General features: G+C 45.1%; 1 protein-coding gene and 1 long non-coding RNA gene across 2 annotated transcripts in view; both read right to left on the bottom strand.

Moving 5' to 3' along the window:
• The window catches only part of LOC135541096 (uncharacterized), a 7,605-nt gene extending 7,311 nt beyond the window's left edge, over positions 1-294 (bottom strand). Inside the window, exon 1 of the long non-coding RNA XR_010455915.1 lies at positions 47-294. This is a non-coding gene — a long non-coding RNA (uncharacterized LOC135541096). The remainder of the gene's footprint in view (positions 1-46) is intronic.
• An 8,556-nt stretch (positions 295-8,850) lies between these two features.
• Positions 8,851-18,943, bottom strand: LOC135541985 (prolyl 3-hydroxylase 1-like). The gene is made up of 15 exons (XM_064968527.1): positions 18,397-18,943; positions 17,048-17,200; positions 13,461-13,650; positions 13,235-13,366; positions 12,946-13,085; positions 12,670-12,759; positions 12,505-12,557; positions 12,117-12,238; positions 11,899-12,026; positions 11,636-11,731; positions 11,236-11,386; positions 10,915-11,032; positions 10,557-10,632; positions 10,289-10,429; positions 8,851-10,099 (listed from the first exon to the last, which is right to left on the bottom strand). The coding sequence occupies exons 1-15, from the start codon at positions 18,856-18,858 to the stop codon at positions 9,212-9,214; spliced, it is 2,940 nt and encodes a 979-aa protein (XP_064824599.1). The 5' UTR covers positions 18,859-18,943; the 3' UTR covers positions 8,851-9,211.
• Positions 18,944-20,827: the final 1,884 nt, after the last annotated feature.

Genomic DNA, 20,827 nt, shown 5'->3' with positions numbered 1-20,827 from the left:
GAGAGACAGAGAGACAGAGAGTTCAGGCACACACACTCCACACTACCTTTTTATTGTTTGTCATGTAGCTGCTGTCTGAAACAGAATGTTGGTGTTGACGGTACAAGTAGCAATTGCTTGGTAAAAACTAATCTATGAATACTTCCATAGTTTACGTTTCGAGGCAGTGAAAGTCCCTCTACCTTTCTATGCTTAGGGTTAACATGTTCTCTTCGATTTATCACACGTATCCCACTCCCTCTCTAGCAAAATATATTTATATCCCTCTCCTCTGCCATTTTCCTGCCATCTGTTTCTGTAGCTCAGTGGCAGTGGGCCAGGCATTGCCATGCTGTTGTCATAACAACCAGTGGTGATATCTTCATTGGACCTGTTGAACAAAGAGGCTCTCAGAATCCCGGGTTGCTCTCCAGGGGCTTATGGGTATTTTGCCCTGTTCTACACTGTTCTACACTACCCTGGGCTTGGTGATGGAGGCTGATTCCAGGAAATACCAGCAGTATATTACAAAAGCTCCCCTCTCTCTCCCTCAATTGAGACATGGATTGTGTATGTGTGCCATTCAGAGGGTGAATGGGCAAAACAAAAAATTAACCAGAACTGCAACGCTGCTGGGTTTTTCACGCACAAGAGTTTTCTGTGTATATTATGATTGACCACCACCCAAAGGATATCCAGCCAACTTGACATAACTGTGGGAAGCATTGGAGTCATCATGGGCCAGCATCTCTGTGGAACTATTTTGACACTTTGTAGTCCATGCCCCAAAGAATTGAGTCTGTTCTAGGTGTGCAACTCTTTCTAATGTTTTGTACACACCCACAGAGGAATTCCCAACTTTTTGTCAGGCCCCCAAACGCTGTGCATGTCCCCCAACTGACCTCTATAGCCAGCACCCAGCCATACCACTGTGATTCCAGCCCCAGCCCCTTATGACCCAGCCCATTACGACCTAGATCCTAAAGCCCCTTATGAGCCAGTTTCTCCATCCTCAACTCGTAGCCCCTTCTAATCCAGCTCCATAGAGCTGTAGGCCAGGACGGCCCAGGCCAGCCCCTGGACACAGGCAGCCAGACCCATACCACTGGTCCCATCCCCAGGCCAACACTGCCGTGATCCCAGTCTTATTGAGAATAAGGAGACAGTTCATAGCAAAGGTTGAAGTCATCGAGCTGGCATCTGTCAGAATAAGCAGCCAACAATGAGCTCCTCTGTTCCGTTAACACAAGGTTGGTTTTAGACATGAGACCATGCAGCCAGGGAGCTTTGGAGATGACTTACAGCAGATCTGCACTGACTGGGATGTCTTCAGCTGTAGTGAAACTGCTCGTGTGTGTGTGAACAGTCTCCAGATGCTGTGTGAAGCTTAAGGGAATGTACCTGTTGTTCAGGATTAGGCAGCAGGGTAGAGGGGCAGTGTTTTCTCAGATGGTGAGGCAGGACACCAGTGGTGACTCTAGGCTGAGTTTACATGTTGCGACACAGAAAACAGGGCCTACCAGCCTTCCACATCAACAATAGAACGTTTCCTTTCAATCCCCTTGTCTTCCCCAGAGGAGACGTCCCAGGAGGTCATGTCACTCCATGTTAGCCTGCTGCTTTAGCCTCTAGTTTTCAGACTCAGAGAGTAGGAGAGTGGAAGTTAATCTCAGCGCCTCTTCCTGCTGGGTCCAGCCCAGTTTTAACAAACACAAACAAACACACACACACACACACACACACACACACACACACACAGAAAGTCGTAGTTAATCTCAGCGCCACATCCCGCTGTGTGAGGCCCAGTACTGCCACTGCCGTCTCCATGCCCTCTCTGTCTCCATAGTAACCAGGAAAGGGAAAGTTCAACCTTTTTGGCTTTCATCTGTGTCCTGGAGCAAGCACACACACACACACACACACACACACACACACACACACACACACACACACACACACACACACATAGATACACAACAATGCACACACACATACAGGTACACAACAATGCACACACACACACACACAAACGCATATATAAAGTCACTGTACGCACAACAACACACAGGTTGACAGCCACAGAAGTGGATCCAGTCACACACAGACACACACACACACACACACACACACATACATATAGAGATACTTCAGAAAGCTGCCTCGAACATAGGCATGCACTGTGCGAGACTTCTGTACCAATCTCTGATTTGCCTTCTATGTCTACTGTACTCTTGTCTCTCTCTCTCTCTCTCTCTCTCTCTCTCTCTCTCTCTCTTTCCAGGTCTTTGAAACAATGGTTAAACCACAAACACACAGAGAGACAAAGTAGCCTGTGTCTCTCTCTGGCTCAGAATGCACAACCCAGAACACAGAGAAACAAAAAGAAAGCACAGAGAGAGTTACAGAGACAAAGACCAAGACACACACAGTCAATCTCTCTCTCTCACACACACACACGCACACACACACACACACACGGGAGGCCTGTTCATGCCACCACCACCCAGGCAGTAGGGGAAGAAGGGCAGTTCATACCCAGCATAGCTGCTTGACAACCCCTATCTAAGCCACCCAAATCAAAAATATTTAAGTGCCTTTTGGTAGTAGGTGCCATGTTAGTAGGTGCTGTTTGTAAATAACAGCTGGTGCACAAAATCTAATATTAAGGACGTCTCAAGATTTTGCTCCCCTGAGGTAGAGTATATCATGATAAGCTGTAGACCACACTATTTACCAAGAGAGTTTTCATCTATATTTTTCGTAGCTGTCTATTGACCACCACAAACCGATGCTGGCACTAAGACGGCACTAAGACTGGCCATAAGCAAACAGGAAAATGCAAACTCTTCCAATGACTATTCACCCTCAGGAGACTGAAAAGATTTGGTAGGGGTCCTCAGATCCTCAAAAACTTCTACAGCTGCACCATCGAGAGCATCCTGACTGATTGCATCACCGCCCGGTATGGCAACTGCTCAACTTCTGACCGCAAGGCACTACAGAGGGTAGTGCGTACGGCCCAGTACATCACTGGGGCCAAGCTTTCTGCCATCCAGGACCTCTATGCCAGGTGGTGTCAGAGGAAGGCCCAACTTAATGTTTTGTACACCTTGTGTATACACACACACACTAATCCCCACATGGGCTTGTTACGCAGGGCAGCAATTGGACTGACAAACACCTCCTCTTCTGTGATGCTGAATAACTGGGATGTTTGGCCTGTTACAGTGCCTTCAGAAACTATTCACATCCCTTCACTTTTTCCACATTTTGTTGTGTTACAGTCTGAATTTAAAATGGATTAAACAGATATTTGTTGGCAAAGCAATTAACTTTATTTCCTGAATACAAAGCTTTATGTTTGGGCAAATCCAGTATAACACATTACTGAGTACCACTCTCCGTATTTTAAAGCATAACGGTGGCTGTATCACGTTATGAGTATGCTTGTAATCATTAAGGATTGGGGAGCTTTTTAGGATAAAAAAGAAGGGCACAGGCAAAATTCTAGAGGAAAACCTGGTTCAGTTTGCTTTCCATCAGACACTGGTAGATGAATTCACCTTTCAGCAGCACAATAACCTTAAACACAAGGCCAAATCTACACTGGAGTTGCTTACCAAGAAGGTAGTGAATGTTCCTGAGTGGCCAAGTTGAAAGTTTTGACTTAAATCTAATTGAAAATCTATGGCAATACTTGACAATGCCTGTCTAGCAATGATTAGCAACCAATTTGACAGAACTTGAATAATGTTTAAAAAAGTAATGGGCAAATGTTTCACAGTCCAGGTGTGGAAAGCTTTTCGAGACTTAACCAGAAAGACTCACAGCTGTAATCTGACCTCTAGGTCACCAGCCTGCTTGTTACCATCGTTACGCACATCTGTGCATTATGACACTCACCTGGCCCCATCACTTCCCTGATTACCTTCCCTATATATGTCACTCCCGTTGGTTCCTTCCCCAGGCGTTATTGTTTCTGTTCCTGTGTTATGTCTGTGCGTAGTTCGTGATTCTTATTTTGTATTATGTTGTGTTTATTTAAAAAAACACTCACTTCTTGAACTTGCTTCCAGACTCTCTGTCACGCCCTGGTCGAAGTTTATTGTGTTTGTCTGTGTTATTGTGTTTGCCTTATTTGGTCAGGCCAGGGTGTGACATGGGTTTATTGTCTTGGGGTTTTGTTAGGTATTGGGTGTGTGGCTTAGGGGGGGTATGTAGCATAGTCTATGCCTGTCTGGAGTGGTTCTCAATCAGAGGCAGGTGTTTATCGTTGTCTCTGATTGGGAACCATATTTAGGCAGCCATATTCTTGGAGTATTTGTGGGTGATTGTTCCTGTCTCTGTGTTTATTGTCACCAGATAGGCTGTATAGGTTTTCACACATTTATTGTTTTGTTTAGTTATTTCATGTCGAGTTCATTTTATTAAAGAACATGAATAACCACCACGCTGCATTTTGGTCCGCTTCTCTTCCACCAGACGAAAGCCGTTACAGAATCACCCACCACAACAGGACCAAGCGGCGTGGTCACAGGCAACAGCAACAGCAGGAGCAACAAAGAGAGGAATGGACATGGGAGGACGAATTGGATGGAGAAGGACCCTGGGCTCAGCCTGGAGAATATTGCCTCCCCAAAGAAGAACTGGAGGCTGAGAAACCTGAGAGGCGCTGGTATGAGGAGGCAGCATGGCGACGCGGATGGAAGCCTGAGAGTCAGCCCCAAAAATTTCTTGGGGGGGCTCACAGGGAGTATGGCGACGCTAGGTAGGAGACCTACGCCAACTTCCTGTGGTTACCGGGGGGCTAGAGAGACCGGGCAGGCACCGTGTTATGCTGGGGTGCACACGGTGTCTCCAGTGCGGGTGCATAGCCCGGTGCGGTATATTCCAGCTCCGCGTATCAGCCGGGGTAGATTGAGCGTCGAGCCAAAGGCCATGAAGCCGGCACCAGCCTTGCGCACGATGTCCCCGGTTCGCCTGCATAGCCCAGTGCGGGCTATTCCACCTCGCCGCACTGGCAGAGCGACCGGGAGTATTCAACCGGGTAAGGTTGGGCAGGCTCGGTGCTCAAGAGCTCCAGTGCGCCTGCACGGTCCGGTCTACCCAGTACCACCTCCACGCACCAGCCCTCCGGTGGCAGCTCCCCGCACCAGGCTTACTGTGTGTGTCCTCAGCCCAGTACCACCAGTGCCAGCACCACGCATCAGGCCTACAGTGCGCCTCGCCTCTCCAGCGTTGCCCGAGCCTTCCTCCTCTCCTGCGCTGCCGGAGTCTCCCGCCTGTTCAGCGCAGCCAGAGCCTTCCTCCTCTCCTGCGCTGCTGGGGTCTCCCGCCTGTTCAGCGCAGCCAGAGCTGCCAGTCTGCATGGAGCAGCCAGAGCTGCTAGTCTGCATGGAGCAGCCAGTCTGCAAGGAGCTGCCAGTCTGCAAGGAGCTGCCAGCCTGCAAGGAGCAGCCAGAGCTGCCAGTCTGTATGGAGCAGCCAGAGCTGCCAGTCTGCAAGGAGCTGCCAGTCTGCAAGGAGCTGCCAGTCTGCAAAGATCTGCCAGTCTGCAAGGAGCTGCCAGTCTGCAAGGAGCTGCCAGAGCTGCCAGTCTGCATGGAGCTGCCAGTCTGCAAGAAGCCGCCAGAGCTGCCAGTCTGCAAGAAGCCGCCAGAGCTGCCAGTCTGCATGGAGCAGCCAGAGCCGCCAGTCAGCATGGAGCAGCCGGAGCCGCCAGTCAGCATGGAGCAGCTGGAGCCGCCAGTCAGCATGGAGCAGCCAGAGCCGCCAGTCAGCATGGAGCAGCCAGAGCCGCCAGTCAGCATGGAGCAGCCAGAGCCGTCAGTCTGCCAGGATCCGCCAGACTCTTCCAGATCCGCCAGTCAGCCAGACTCTTCCAGATCCGCCAGTCACCCAGACTCTTCCAGATCCGCCAGTCACCCAGACTCTTCCAGATCCGCCAGTCAGCCAGACTCTTCCAGATCTGCCAGTCAGCCAGACTCTTCCAGATCTGCCAGTCAGCCAGACTCTTCCAGATCTGCCAGTCAGCCAGACTCTTCCACATCCGCCAGTCAGCCAGACTCTTCCAGATCCGCCAGTCAGCCAGACTCTTCCAGATCCGCCAGTCAACCAGACTCTTCCAGATCCGCCAGTCAGCCAGACTCTTCCAGATCCGCCAGTCAGCCAGGATCTGCCAGAACCGCCAGCCGGCCAGGATCTGCCGGATCCAACTACCTGCCTGAGCTTCCTCTCAGTGCTGAGCTTCCTCTCAGTGCTGAGCTTCTCATCAGTACTGAGCTTCCCCTCAGTCCCGAGCTTCCCCTCAGTCCCGAGCTTCCCCTCAGTCCCGAGCTTCCCCTCAGTCCCGAGCTACCCCTCAGTCCCGAGCTACCCCTCAGTCCCGAGCTGCCCCTCAGTCCAGTGGGGTTCTGGGTGAGGACTACTAGGCCATGGTCGGCGGCGAGGGTGGACTATCCAAGGACGCGAGGAGGAGGGACTAAGACATTGATAGAGTGGGGTCCACGTCCTGCGCCGGAGCCGCCACCATGGACAGACGCCCACCCGCACCCGCCCTCCCAGGCCAGGGTATGACATGGGTTTTTGGGTGTGTTTGTCAGGATTTGGCCGGGAGTCCGATGCCCACATTGTGCTTTTTGACCTTTTGCTTTCCCTTGATCCCCATTATTATTTGGGGTTTTCCCTGATTGTATTTAAACCCTTAGTTTCTGTCACGCCCTGTTTCTGTGTACTCTTGTTGATCCCGTTTAATTGTGTTTGTCTTTATTTATTTGGTCAGGCCTTGTGGAGGGTGTGACATGGGTTTACTTTATTAAATACACCTCAAGTCTCAAGTACTGCCTCATGTGGTGTGTTTTGTATTGCTGTGTCTGCCTCATCTTCTGGGTTTTGTTAGGTATTGGATGTGTGGCTTAGTGGGGGTATCTAGCATAGTCTATGCCTGTCTGGAGTGGTTCTCAATCAGAGGCAGGTTTATCGTTGTTTTTTTATTTTTTATTTCACCTTTATTTAACCAGGTAGATTGAGAACAGAAACCATGGCCAAGATTTGTGAACAGACAACACAGAGTTACACATGGAGTAAACCAAGTCTGATTGGGAACCATATTTAGGCAGCCATATTCTCGTGGGTGATTGTTCTTGTCTCTGTGTTTATTGTCACCAGATAGGCTGTATAGGTTTTCACACATTTATTGTTTTGTTTAGTTATTTCATGTCGAGTTAATTTTATTAAAGAACATGAATAACCACCACACTGCATTTTGGTCCGCTTCTCTTCCACCAGACAAAAGACAAAAGCACATCGTTACATAATCTCTGCCAAAGGTTCTTCTACAAAGTAGTGACTCAGGTGTGTGAACACTAATGTAAATGAGATATTTTTGTATTTCATTTTCAAATAAATTTGCAAACTTTTCTAAAAACATGTTTTCACTTTGTCATTATGAGGTATTGTGTGTAGATGGGTGAAGAGACAAAAATATTGAATCCATTTTGAATTCGGGCTGTAAGACAACAAAAATGGAAAATAGGAATCGTTTCTGAAGGCACTATACATGCATAGCCCTGTGTGTGTGTTTGTCCGTGCATGCTCTGCTCTATGTAGGCATGACTTCATCCACATGCTAAACCCACACAGGCGCTGTGGCACAGGACCCAGCATTATTACCACCCACAGGCTCAGGGCTGGCCGGGGGAACATAAAAACACATTGACCAGAATGGACTAACTCAAATCTATATGATTTGTCAAGACACACACAAGTATGTCAATATTACTTGCTGATTGTCTTGACATTGACATTTGGACCGACTGGGTTGTTCTGCTGTTATGTCCACAGAACATAAATGACTGTTTGGATATCTCTAATTTCTATGAAAACCAATAACACCGTGGCACATGGCTTTGAGTTGGAATATCAATTCTACTCATTCTAATTCTGTAGGGAAACTCAGCAACTCATCTCACATCCCCAAAGACCTGATGCAATTCAACTATTTAAAACTAAGAATGTGGCTGTAGGGTGGAGCATTATTTTTGTTATAAACATGATCCTAATAGAATAGTCTACTGAGGAGATAGCTGACTAACCAGGGATCAACAACAGACATGTTGACCACACACAGGCTCCCGAGTGGCACAGCGGTCTAAGGCACAGCATCTCAGTGCTAGAGGCTTCACAACAGATCCCGGGCTGTATCACAACCGGCTGTGATCGGGAGTCCCATGGGGCGGCGCACAATTGGGTCAGCGTCATCCTGGTTAGGTGAGGGTTTGGCCGGGGCAAGCCGTCATTAGAAATAAGAATTTGTTCTTAACTGAATTGCCTAGTTAAATAAAAAAGAAATGCATCTGAAAAGTCTGGACAGGCTTTCATACAACACGGTCTCCTGGGAATTTGATGACCGCCACACAGCTGGAACTGTGATTTAAGGCTCTCCAGTAGTAACCGGGCAGTTAAACCGTGAGGGGCCATACTTTCAACATATTCAGTAGGAAAATGGGTACATATTCTATGTGTGATGTACATGAGATGCCATTCCAGTTCCTCTCTGCCACCTAGTGTTCTCTAGAGGTATTACATTAAAGAGCAACACCAATGTTAGAACTGTACTTTTATTTAGCGTATCCACATGAATCAGGTATCAGTCTCTATTCAGACACATTTGTTCATTGTTGTTCTTTCCTGTTTTTTGTTTTTTTGAGGACATTACATCTTCCAATTCCTGAGGCAAAGAACAGTATATTTTAAAACAGTACAAAATAGCAGACTGAGAATCCAAAATCATAAACAAAAGTAATATTATATATATATATATATATATATATATATATATATATATATATATATATATATATATATATCTGTTCACATGAGTCTGGGATAGATATTCAAAGGTGGTTACAATTTATCACTTTGTGACAAATGTATTTGTGAAAAAGCACTATAGAAATCTAATTTGATTGATTGCTTTGATTGATTGGTTGGTTGGTTGACATCAGCCATCAGAGTGAGTTTGCAGGCCCTTGGTTTTACGGTATGGCTTACATTACAACACCATATCCTTGTTCCTTACCACCATTATTGGGCAGACAAACAACATCCAAAACAATACAGCAAACAACCTCAGATCTTTATCCAGCACATCCACAGAAACAACCTTGACAAATATATTCAAACAGTAGAAAAAAAAGACACCACAGAATAAGAGTCACAGGTGCTGTTGGTCTCACAGCTCGTCCTTGTCTGTCTGTGAGTCTGAGGATGACTTGAGGTCAGTTTTGGAGTCCTTGGAAACCTTTTTGACAGGGATTTTCTCTGTCTTTTTTGTCGCTGGCTTCTGCTCTTTATTGTCTGCTGCCTGTTTGACATTTGTTTTTGCAGCAGGTTTTGCTTCAGACTTGTCTGCTGTCTTAGCATTGGCTTTGTCCCCTGCTTTAGCCTTGTCTGCTGTCTTAGCGTTGGCTTTGTCCCCTGCATTAGCCTTGTCTGCTGTCTTAGCGTTGGCTTTGTCCCCTGCTTTAGCCTTGTCTGCTGTCTTAGCGTTGGCTTTGTCCCCTGCATTACCTGCTGTTTTCGTCGTGTCTTTTTTGTTCTTTGATGCATCCACTGCTTTGGCTTTAGTTTTGACCAGCTCTTTCACCTTAGCTTTGTTACCCTTTTTTGCAATGAGTTTTTCTGCGTGCTTCTCTATTGGCTTCTCATTCTTTTTATCCTCTGGATAATCAGATGGCTTTTCACTAACTGTTTCTGCTGGTTCCTCAGGCTTCTTCTCTGCTGGTTCCTCAGGCTTCTTCTCTGCTGGTTCCTCAGGCTTCTTCTCTGCTGGTTCCTCAGGCTTCTTCTCTGCTGGTTCCTCAGGCTTCTTCTCTGATGGTTCCTCAGGCTTCTTCTCTGCTGGTTCCTCAGGCTTCTTCTCTGCTGGTTCCTCAGGCTTCTTCTCTGCTGGTCTGTCATCTGATTGGTATGCCTGCTCCTGGACTAGGGTTGCAGCTTGACCAAGAAGCGCAGACTGGTCAAGAGGTGTAAGCTGTGGTTGTGAGCTCTCTGTCTTTGTGAACTCTGTGTCCGTAGGAGAGGAGAACATCTTCAGCATCTCTTGAGCTTGGATCCGGTCCTGGAGACACACACACACACAAATTAGGTAAGTCTGAAGCAAGAGAAACTGATGAAATGTAGATTAATCAATAAATGGAAAGCGTTGCTTTCTCCCTCAGATTACAAAATAGCCCATCACAACATAGAATGATAGAAAGAAAGACATCATATACACGATTCCAGATGAATTAACTGATAGATATGTTACCTTCTCCTCATGTTTGGGGTCAAGGGTGAACCACAGGGCCACAGCACACCTCTGGCCCTTAGTGACCGCTCTTACCCCGTGAGGGTTCTCATTCCCAGCACCGAACCCAACCACACGACCACACTGAGGACGCACCTCCGCCTGGACAACACAGGCCAGTGACATCAGTCATCATATGCTCAATTAACTTATATCTTAAAATAAATCATGGCAAAACAACTGGTTATACTCTGCAGCACTCAAATCCACATCATTGATTGACACTTACTGTGACCGTTTTGGCATCCAGTTCAGTGAAAATGAAATCTCCTCCTTCAAAGTCATCATTCAGATAGAGGATTGCGCTAAAACACAACAGGAACAAGAGAAGTGTTTTAAAGACAGTGGTGCATGATGATACCTGCAAGTGCAGTAGATGTTGCTCTTACCTACGTTATAAGCATATGCATGGTGTGTGTACCTGTGTGTGTGTGTGTGTGTGTGTGTGTGTGTGTGTGTGTGTGTGTGTGTGTGTGTGTGTGTGTGTGTGTGTGTGTGTGTGTGTGTGTGTGTGTGTGTGTGTGTGTGTGTGTGTGTGTGTGTGTGTGTGTGTGTGCGTGCGTGCGTGCGTGCGTGTGTTTGTATACCTATAGTCCCTGTTTGTGTATGCAGGTGGTTCTTTAATGCACTCGTTGAGCTCAGAGACCAGCAGGCAGTTGTCTGCATGAACCGGGTGACTCAGGTTGTCACGGTCATCCTGCTTCTCTGTACAGACAGAAGATGGAAACATAACTTACTGTATGTCTATACACTCAGACAGGCAGGTGAATAATGTGGGTTAAATGACATCCTGGATTTGATATAGACAACTTGAAGAAAATAGATAGTGGTGAATTCCAAAAAGGACCTAATCTGGCAGTCAGTCACAATACTGTCCCCTGGGTGCCCACCATAGTTCACTTTCTTACCGTCGATGGCGGAGCGGCAGACCAGGTGGGAGTAGGAGAAGTAGAGAGGAGAGTCCAGACGGAAGTACGACTCCAGGACCCCACGCACCTTCTCACTCATGTCAAAAAACAGGCGGGCACTTTTCAGGGGCACAGTGCCCTCCTGTCCCAACTATAGAACAGTACAAGATCATCAGAAATAGGTGCTTTCTTATCCCTAACTCGCTGGTAACTGTACATTGATGCCATTGGGCTCAGCTTTAGATAGGTTAGAGATAAAGCTGAGAATAGAGAATGAAGCTCGCTGGGGTTGGGGGAAGCTGAACATACTGGGTTAGGGTCAGAGTTGGAATGTGGGGTTAGTGGTGTTTGGGTTATGGTTTGGTAAGCAGGGCTGTAGTGTGTAGAGTCAGTAATGTACCTTAATAGCCTTGAGGACAGTGACTCCTTGGAAGCTCTCGCTGGGTGAGTGGGGGGAGGGGTGGCCTTGACACCCATCACCTTTCAGCGCAGCCGCCTGACAAACACACAGCGTCAACACACACAATAACAGAATCATGCATTCAGTTTTAACACAGAGACCATCAGAAACACACCCTCCATTAACACAATCAACATACACACTGTCAAACACACACAAACACAGTCAATCACACAGACTAACTAGCCCTGACTCCCACTCACATTAGAGAGGCGGGTGAGCTCTCTGCACTCGTCATTCGAGATAAATCCATCCAGTAGAACCCTCTGAGACCCATTCAGCTGCTTTGACGACATAGTAATCTTGATGTCATCAAACAACAAAGGACCACCTGGTAGGGACAGAGGGAATGAATATAGAGAGAGGTGCACGTCAGAGTATTCTACACAGTCCACTGACATTCCCAAACTTCATGCTCTACCTTCTCGTACGATCTTGGCAATGTCAGTCGACTCCTTGTTCTTCTCCTCCACCAGAGTTTCAATCTCCTTCATCAGATTCCCAATCTCCTCAGTGATCCTCGCCGCAGTCTCCCTTTCTGCCCTGCAGGGGGCGGCAATGAACAGGTTAAAAGGTTCAAACAAATTGGAGAGCAGAGCCTATTGTGAAATTGAGAGCATACATGTATGTACTATGTACCAGTGGATGCTGGTGTCAGTTTAAATTAGAGGATGGATCATTGTAATGGCTTGAATTGAATGAATGGAGCAGTATGTTTGATCATTTTCCATTCGAGTCATTACAATGAAAGAGTACTCCAATTTCTTCATCCACCGGCCTCTACTGGTCTGTACGTGTATTTCTCATACTTCTGCTTCTCTCTCAGTTTGAGGGGCATGACGTCTGCAGGGGTCCAGGAATCCTGCAAAGGGAAGGAAAGGATTTAAGATCATATGCTAAAACCACTTGATAGTGATCACCTATCTTGTAGAAACAGTGAGACACAAGCGAAGATCAGAGACATATTAACCTACCGGATCAACAAAGGTGATTCCAAACACTTCATAAGCAAAGTAGAGTAGCTCCTTTTCCAACAGGGACTGCTGAATATGCTGTTTCACCACCTGAGAGAAGACATGGAGGAGTGGGTTGGAGGCATGGGGAACAGGTGTGTGTGTGTGTGTGTGTGTGTGTGTGTGTGTGTGTGTGTGTGTGTGTGTGTGTGTGTGTGTGTGTGTGTGTGTGTGTGTGTGTGTGTGTGTGTGTGTGTGTGTGTGTGTGTGTGTGTGTGCGCGCGCACACACACACACCAGTCTAGCGGATATGGCTGCAGCCTTGTCCTCCCCCAGCACAGCGGAGTAATAAGCCAGGTTCTGATTCATCACCTCCTCCTCTGGATGGAACAGCAGGTAGGTTTTAGCCCACTCTATGGCCTGCTCATACTTCTCACCTGAGAGAGGGGGGAAAGAAGGGGGGAGGAAGAGAAGGAAAAAGAGAGGGATAAGAAGAGACTGGTATGAGAGGAGAGGCAGGCACAATCAGATACAGACAGACAGCAAATGCTCCTGATTCTTTCAGTGAATAGGGACTTAGACTCACTGTTGTAGTAAGAGAACTGTAGGTAGTTGAAGTGGGAAGGGAGGAAATCCTCAAATGGCTTGTCCTTTCCCACAGTGGAGGCTAGCTCCACAGAACATTTCTGCTTACAGTTCAGAATCTGCATGTAGTGGTCTGACAAAGACAGGGGTACAGGGTTTAGGCTTTTATCCAAAACGTTATCTTGGGGTTGTTTGGGGATTTAGTCTGTCTTAACACTCTATCTCACCTGTCATGGACTGGAACAAGTCGGCACTGTACTCCATGTAGTTGTATCCGTCGTAGACGTAAGCTCCTTCACAGAGCGCCCGGCACTCCTGGTCCGCGCTGAAGTACTCCTCCACTGCCGCCTCAAAGTGGTCGATGGCCAGACCGAATGAGTCTGAGCTGTAGTACCGCTTCCCTGCAAGGAACTCTGCCTGAGAGATGGATTAGAGAGCAGAGCAAGGAGTCAGCAGATCCTAGACCCTACCCCAACCTTGTACCAATTAGGTCCCTTGTCACTTCTCCAGTGCCCGATGCCTGCCCTTTCCAAGTAGGCAAAAGGTTAAATGGTTTCAGTCTGACTATGTGTGATTCTAACTGTTCTAAATGGTATATAACTGGTCCTTTGTTGCTGCTTCATGATTCATTGTCAGTAGTTTAACTAGTGCATAGTTACTGTTAGTACTGGTCCTTTGTTACTGGGATAACTGGTGCATAGTAACTATTATAACTGGCGCATAGTTACTGCTATAACTAGTGCATAGTTACTGTTAGAACTGGTCCTTTGTTACTGGGATAACTGGTGCATAGTAACTATTATAACTGGTGCATAGTTACTGTTATAAATGGTGCATAGATACTGTTATAACTGGTCCTTTGTTACTGGGATAACTGCTGTGCATAGTAACTATGATAACTGGTGCATAGTTACTGTTATAACTGGTGCATAGGTACTGTTATAACTGGTCCTTTGTTACTGGGATAACTGGTGCATAGAAACTATTATAACTGGTGCATAGAAACTATTATAACTGGTGCATAGTTACTATTATAACTGGTATATAGTTACTATTATAACGGGTTCATTGATACTGGGATAGCTGGTGCATAGTTACTGTTATAACTGGTGCATAGTTACTACTATAACAGGTTAATTGTTACTGTTATAACTGGTGCATAGTTACTGTTATAACTGGTGCATAGTTACTATTATAACGGGTTCATTGTTACTGTTATAACTGGTGCATAGTTACTGTTATAACTGGTGCATAGTTACTATTATAACTGGTTCATTGTTACTGGGATAACTGGTGAATAGTTACTGTTATAACTGGTGAATAGTTACTGTTATAACGGGTTCATTGTTACTGTTATAACTGGTGCATAGTTACTGTTATAACTGGTGCATAGTTACTATTATAACGGGTTCATTGTTACTGTTATAACTGGTGCATAGTTACTGTTATAACTGGCGCATAGTTACTATTATAACTGGTGCATAGTTACTATTATAACGGGTTCATTGTTACTATTATAACTGGTGCATAGTTACTATTATAACTGTTGCATAGTTACTGTTATAACGGGTTCATTGTTACTGTTATAACTGGTGCATAGTTACTGTTATAACTGGCGCATAGTTACTGTTATAACTGGTGCATAGTTACTATTATAACAGGTTCATTGTTACTGGGATAACTGGTGAATAGTTACTGTTATAACGGGTTCATTGTTACTGTTATAACTGGTGCATAGTTACTGTTATAACTGGTGCATAGATACTATTATAACAGGTTCATTGTTACTGGGATAACTGGTGCATAGTTACTATTATAACAGGTTCATTGTTACTGGGATAACTGGTGCATAGTTACTATTATAACAGGTTCATTGTTACTGGGATAACTGGTGCATAGTTACTGTTATAACTGGCGCATAGTTACTGTTATAACTGGTGCATAGTTACTGTTATAACTGGTGCATAGTTACTATTATAATGGGTTCATTGTTACTGGGATTACTGGTGAATAGTTATTATTATAACGGGTTCATTGTTACTATTATAACTGGTGCATAGTTACTATTCTAACTGGTGCATAGTTACTGTTATAACTGGTGCATAGTTACTGTTATAACTGGTGCATAGTTACTATTATAACTGGTGCATAGTTACTATTATAACTAGTGCATAGTTACTGTTATAACTGGTGCATAGTTACTGTTATAACTGGCGCATAGTTACTGTTATAACTGGTGCACAGTTACTGTTATAACTGGTGCATAGATACTGTTATAACTGGTACATAGTTACTGTTATAACTGGTGCATAGTTACTATTATAACGGGTTCATTGTTACTGTTATAACTGTTGCATAGTTACTCTTATAGCTGGTGCATAGTTACTATTATAACTGGTGCATAGTTACTGTTATAACTGGTGCATAGATACTATTATAACTGGTGCATAGTTACTGTTATAACTGGTGCATAGTTACTGTTATAACTGGTGCATAGATACTATTATAACTGGTGCAAAGTTACTATTATAACTGGTGCATAGTTACTATTATAACTGGTGCATAGTTACTGTTATAACTGGTGCATAGTTACTATTATAACTGGTGCATAGTTACTATTATAACTGGTGCATAGTTACTATTATAACTGGTGCATAGTTACTATTATAACTGGTGCATAGTTACTATTATAACTGGTGCATAGTTACTATTATAACTGGTGCATAGTTACTATTATATAACTGGTGCATAGTTACTATTATATCTGGTGCATAGGTACTGTTATAACTGGTGCATAGATACTATTATAACTGGTCCATAGTTACTATTATAACTGGTGCATAGTTACTATTATAACTGGTGCATAGTTACTATTATAACTGGTGCATAGTTACTGTTATAACTGGTGTATCGTTACTATTATAACTGGTACATAGATACTATTATAACTGGTGCATAGTTACTATTATAACTGGTGCATAGTTACTGTTATAACCGGTGCATAGATACTATTATAACTGGTGTATAGTTACTATTATAACTGGTGCATAGTTACTGTTATAACTGGTGTATCGTTACTATTATAACTGGTGCATAGTTACTGTTATAACGGGTGTATCGTTACTATTATAACTGGTGAATAGTTACTGTTATAACTGGTGCATAGGTAATGTTATAACTGGTGCATAGGTACTGTTAGAACTGGTGCATAGATACTATTATAACTGGTGAATAGTTACTGTTATAACTGGTGCATAGTTACTGTTATAACGGGTTCATAGTTACAGGGATAACTGATACATTGTCACTAGGATAACTGGTGCATAGTTGCTGTTATAACTGGTGCATAGATACTGTTATAGCTGGTGCATAGATGCTGTTATAACTGGTGCATAGTTACTGTTATAACTGGTGCATAGTTACTGTTATAACGGGATCATTGTTACTGGGATAACTGATACGTTGTCAATAGGATAACTGGTGCATTGTTACTGTTATAACTGGTGCATTGTTACTGTTATAACGGGTGCATTGTTACTGTTATAACTGGTGCATTGTTACTGTTATAACTGGTGCATTGTTACTGCTATAACGGGTGCATTGTTACTGTTATAACTGGTGCATTGTTACTGCTATAACGGGTGCATTGTTACTGTTATAACTGGGTGCATTGTTACTGTTATAACGGGTGCATTGTTACAGTTATAACTGGTGCATTGTTACTGCTATAACGGGTGCATTGTTACTGCTATAACGGGTGCATTGGTCCGGTTATAATGGGTGCATTACTTGGGACGAGTCGTGTCAGTCTCACCATGTGCGGCCGGGCCTCCAGGTCTTTGAAGTCCTCCTGCTGTACTCCGGCCATCATCCTGTAATAGTCCAGGTTCTGCTTCATCTCCATGTGGTCTGGGTTGGCCAGGAAAAAGGTGTTTGCCGCCGCCACAGCCTTATCCAGCTTGTTGATCTACACAGGTAAAGAGAGATACTTAGTAAAACAAAACAATGACACCACATAATATGAATAACTCTCACACAACAAGCAAACAAAGAGAAGTAGCACATTAAGACTCCAAAGGCTTCCCTAAAAGCTCCACGTCTCAGAAGTCTCCTGTCATCTGGCTAGGAGCCAGGACCTCCTGGAATGATGTAACAAAAGTGTGAGCTGCAATCACCAGCATGCTGTTTCAGGCAACTAGTCATTATCCTATAGGCTTCCTATAGTATACATGAATCTCAGTGGAGGCTGCTGAGGGTAGGATGGCATATAGTAATGGCTTGAACAGAGCGACTGGAATGGCATCGAACTTTGAAACCATGTGTTTGAAACCTTTCCACTGATTCCGCTCCAGTCATTACCACGAGTCAGTTCTCCCCAATTAAGGTGCCACCAACCTCCTGTGATAAATGTTGCCTACCACCAGGGACTTTGTCTCTTTTACAGATTTTTGTGTTTCTGTTTGTAAATCAGTACATTTTTTGCTCATACCGATTGGCATTAGTAAATAGGCAATATGGATAAACAATGTATGACCTGCAACTCTCAGGAACTGCAGGCCTTATAGGTTGCATGTATTTACTTTATTTAACTTTAACTAGCTACTCTTACTACAATGTAGTATCCCGTTTATAAACAGACTTTTAAACTGAGTTTGGTTTAGGCCTCTCCTGTTCATGTATAGGCCTATTCTAACAATAGCTAAAGAAACTCTTGAATGGCAGGTATATAGCATGCAGAAGCTGCTGAGTAGCTTCGCTTTTTGATGACAAGCCTCAAAAATCGAGAAGAATCAAGCGCCAGAACGTAAGTGGTCTGTCTACATAGCTAGACTCCACCTAGAGACGTGGCACGGCTGGCTGGGGGGTTGGGGAAAGCTGAGCAGGTCACGTAGCCTACAGTTCACGAATTGTTTGAGGGATGTTTGAATGAAATTGGACAAAATAAAGTGACATGACCCTTATTTTGTTATGTAAGTGTGATAAATGTGCACCGAGATTCAAACAACATGAACGTGTTGTGGAATAAGATATGATGCAGGAGCATCTTACTCCACAACATGGGATACTGTCTGTGTGGAAGATATATTGTTGCAAGCCTATGCAAGATATAAAAATGTATAATGCATAACTTTATAGGGCCTATATGATCAACTCTTTTTATACCTTGAAGTACGCGACTTGCAGGTAATTGTAGGGGGTTCTTTTCTTAAACTCAAGGTCCACATCTTCAGTGACTTTATGGATAGTTGGTGGTCCAATTTTCTCAATTTCGCAGGTATTTACACAATCAGCCCTTTTCATAATTTTCTGGAAAAAGCCCAGATCTTCCACGGAGCCAGCGCCTGGTACTGGCACAACCATGCTGGATAAAGGCTCCCCGAAAGCGCTCTGGTTGGCACAAGTTATCCGGCAATGCGCCTTCACCCTTCGGATCGCAGCCTTGTTCCGAAGCGCTCTCTCCATGTTCAGAATGACCGTCATCCAGTCCCCCTTGTAGTAGGCTTCCACCGCGGTGTCGAACAGCAGATCATAAGGTTCCAGAATAACATTACTACTGAGCTGCACGTCCGAAAGGCAATATGGGATGCAAACGCCTAAAATCGCTACTACAAAACGCCACAGCATTCTGGAAAATGGGACCTCTACGTGGAAAGGAGCAGTCGTCGGCAGAGAAGTGAGCTGGAAGTTTAGCCAGGGCCTGCAAACTTCTGTCGGTGGGTGGGGTTAACTGGGAGTCGCTGAGACGGTGGGGGTGAGGTGCCCCACCGTCTCACGACACACAGTGCCGCCAGTTCACTCTCTCCTCACAGTCCGGCCAGACAACATCAAAGTCCAATGTAAAAATTATCAATAAGTAATATATGAGCTAATTCACGGATTTGCGCCATTATAGCCTTGAACCCTTGATCCTGGAGCTCCAGTCAGGGAACGAAGCCCTTCGAAAAGGTCCCAAAGTAGCTCCTCATGCCTCCCAATGGTGGCTCCCTGCAGGGAGACAGCGTGACGGAGCTGGTCCAAGTCTGCTGGGTCTGTCATGGCCAGTTTGTACTATAAGGGCACAAGTCCAGACCCAAATGCAGACACAGGAGGCAGATGGTTGAGCTCTGATATTTATTACAACACAGGGGGTAGACAAAAGGCAGGTCGGGGACATGCGAGAGTTCATAAACCAGGTCAGAGTCCAAACAGTATCAGGCAATAGGCAGGCTCGAGGTCAGAACAGGCAGAGTGGTCAGGCAGGCGGGGTCGGCGTCAGGACAGGCAAGGGTCACAACCGTGGGGACTGGGGGGGGGGGAAATGGAGACGGGAAAAAATATGCTTGGACAAATGCTGGTTGACTTGTCAAAACAAGACAAACTGGCACAGAGAGACAGGAAACAGGAATAAATACACAGGGGATAATAAGCAACACCTGGAGAGGGGTGGAGACAAGCACAAGGACAGGTGAAACAGATCAGGGCATGACAGATGGTCACTCTGACAGAGCTCCAGAGTTCCTCTGTGGAGATTAGAGAACCTTCCAAAAGGACAACCATCTCTGCAGCACTCCACCAGTCAGGCCTTTATGGTAGAGTGGCCAGGCAGAAGCCACTCCTCAGTAAAAGGCACATGACAGCCTGCCTGGAATTATCCAAAAGGCACCCAAAGGACTCTCAAACCATGAGAAACAAGATTCTCTGGTCTGATGAAAACAAGATTGAACTCTTTGGCCTGAATGACAAGTGTCACATCTGGAGGAAACCTGGCACCATCCCTACAGTGAAGCATGGTGGCTGCAGCATCATGCTGTGGGGATGTTTTTCAGCGGCAGGAACTGGGATACTAATCAGAACCGAGGGAGAGATGAACGGAGCAAAGTACAGAGAGATTCTTGATGAAAACCTGCTGCAGAGTGCTCAGGACCTCAGACTGGCGCAAAGGTTCACGTTCCATCAGGACATCGACCCTAAGCACACAGCCAAGTCAACGCAGGAGTGGCTTTGGGACAAGTCTCTGAATGTCCTTGAGTGGCCCAGCCCGAGCTCGGACTTGAACCCGATTGAACATCTCTGAAGAGACCTGGAAATAGCTGTGCAGCAATGTTCCACATCCAACCTGTCAGAGCTTGAGAGGATCTGCAGGAAATAATAGGAAAAACTCCCCAAATATAAGTGTGCCAAGCTTAAGCTTGTAGCGTCATACCCAAGAACCTGAATACAAAGTATTGAGTAAAGGGTCAGAAAACTTAAGTAACTGTGATATTTAACTTTTTTGTTTTTAATACATTTTCAAAACATTTCTAAAAACCTGTTTTTGCTTTCTCATTATGGGGTATTGTATGTAGATTGGTGAGGGAAAAAATATTTAATCAATTTTAGAATAAGGCTGTAATGTAACAAAATGTGGAAAAGGTCAAGGGGTCTGAATACTTAACGAATGCACTGTATATACTGTATTCTAGTCAAGGCTCATCCTATTACACTATACTTTGAAGAATCTCAAATATAAAATATATTTTGATTTGTTTAACACTTTTTTTATTACCACTCTATGGAAAGATGAGACTCTCATGAACATGATTATTCTATTACCCACACGAACATCATTGGACTC

This window comes from Oncorhynchus masou, chromosome 6 (assembly GCF_036934945.1).
Source record: "Oncorhynchus masou masou isolate Uvic2021 chromosome 6, UVic_Omas_1.1, whole genome shotgun sequence".
Lineage (NCBI taxonomy): Eukaryota > Metazoa > Chordata > Actinopteri > Salmoniformes > Salmonidae > Oncorhynchus > Oncorhynchus masou.
The sequence above is the reverse complement of the archived record's forward strand: the minus strand, read 5'-3'. Positions and strand labels throughout refer to the sequence as shown.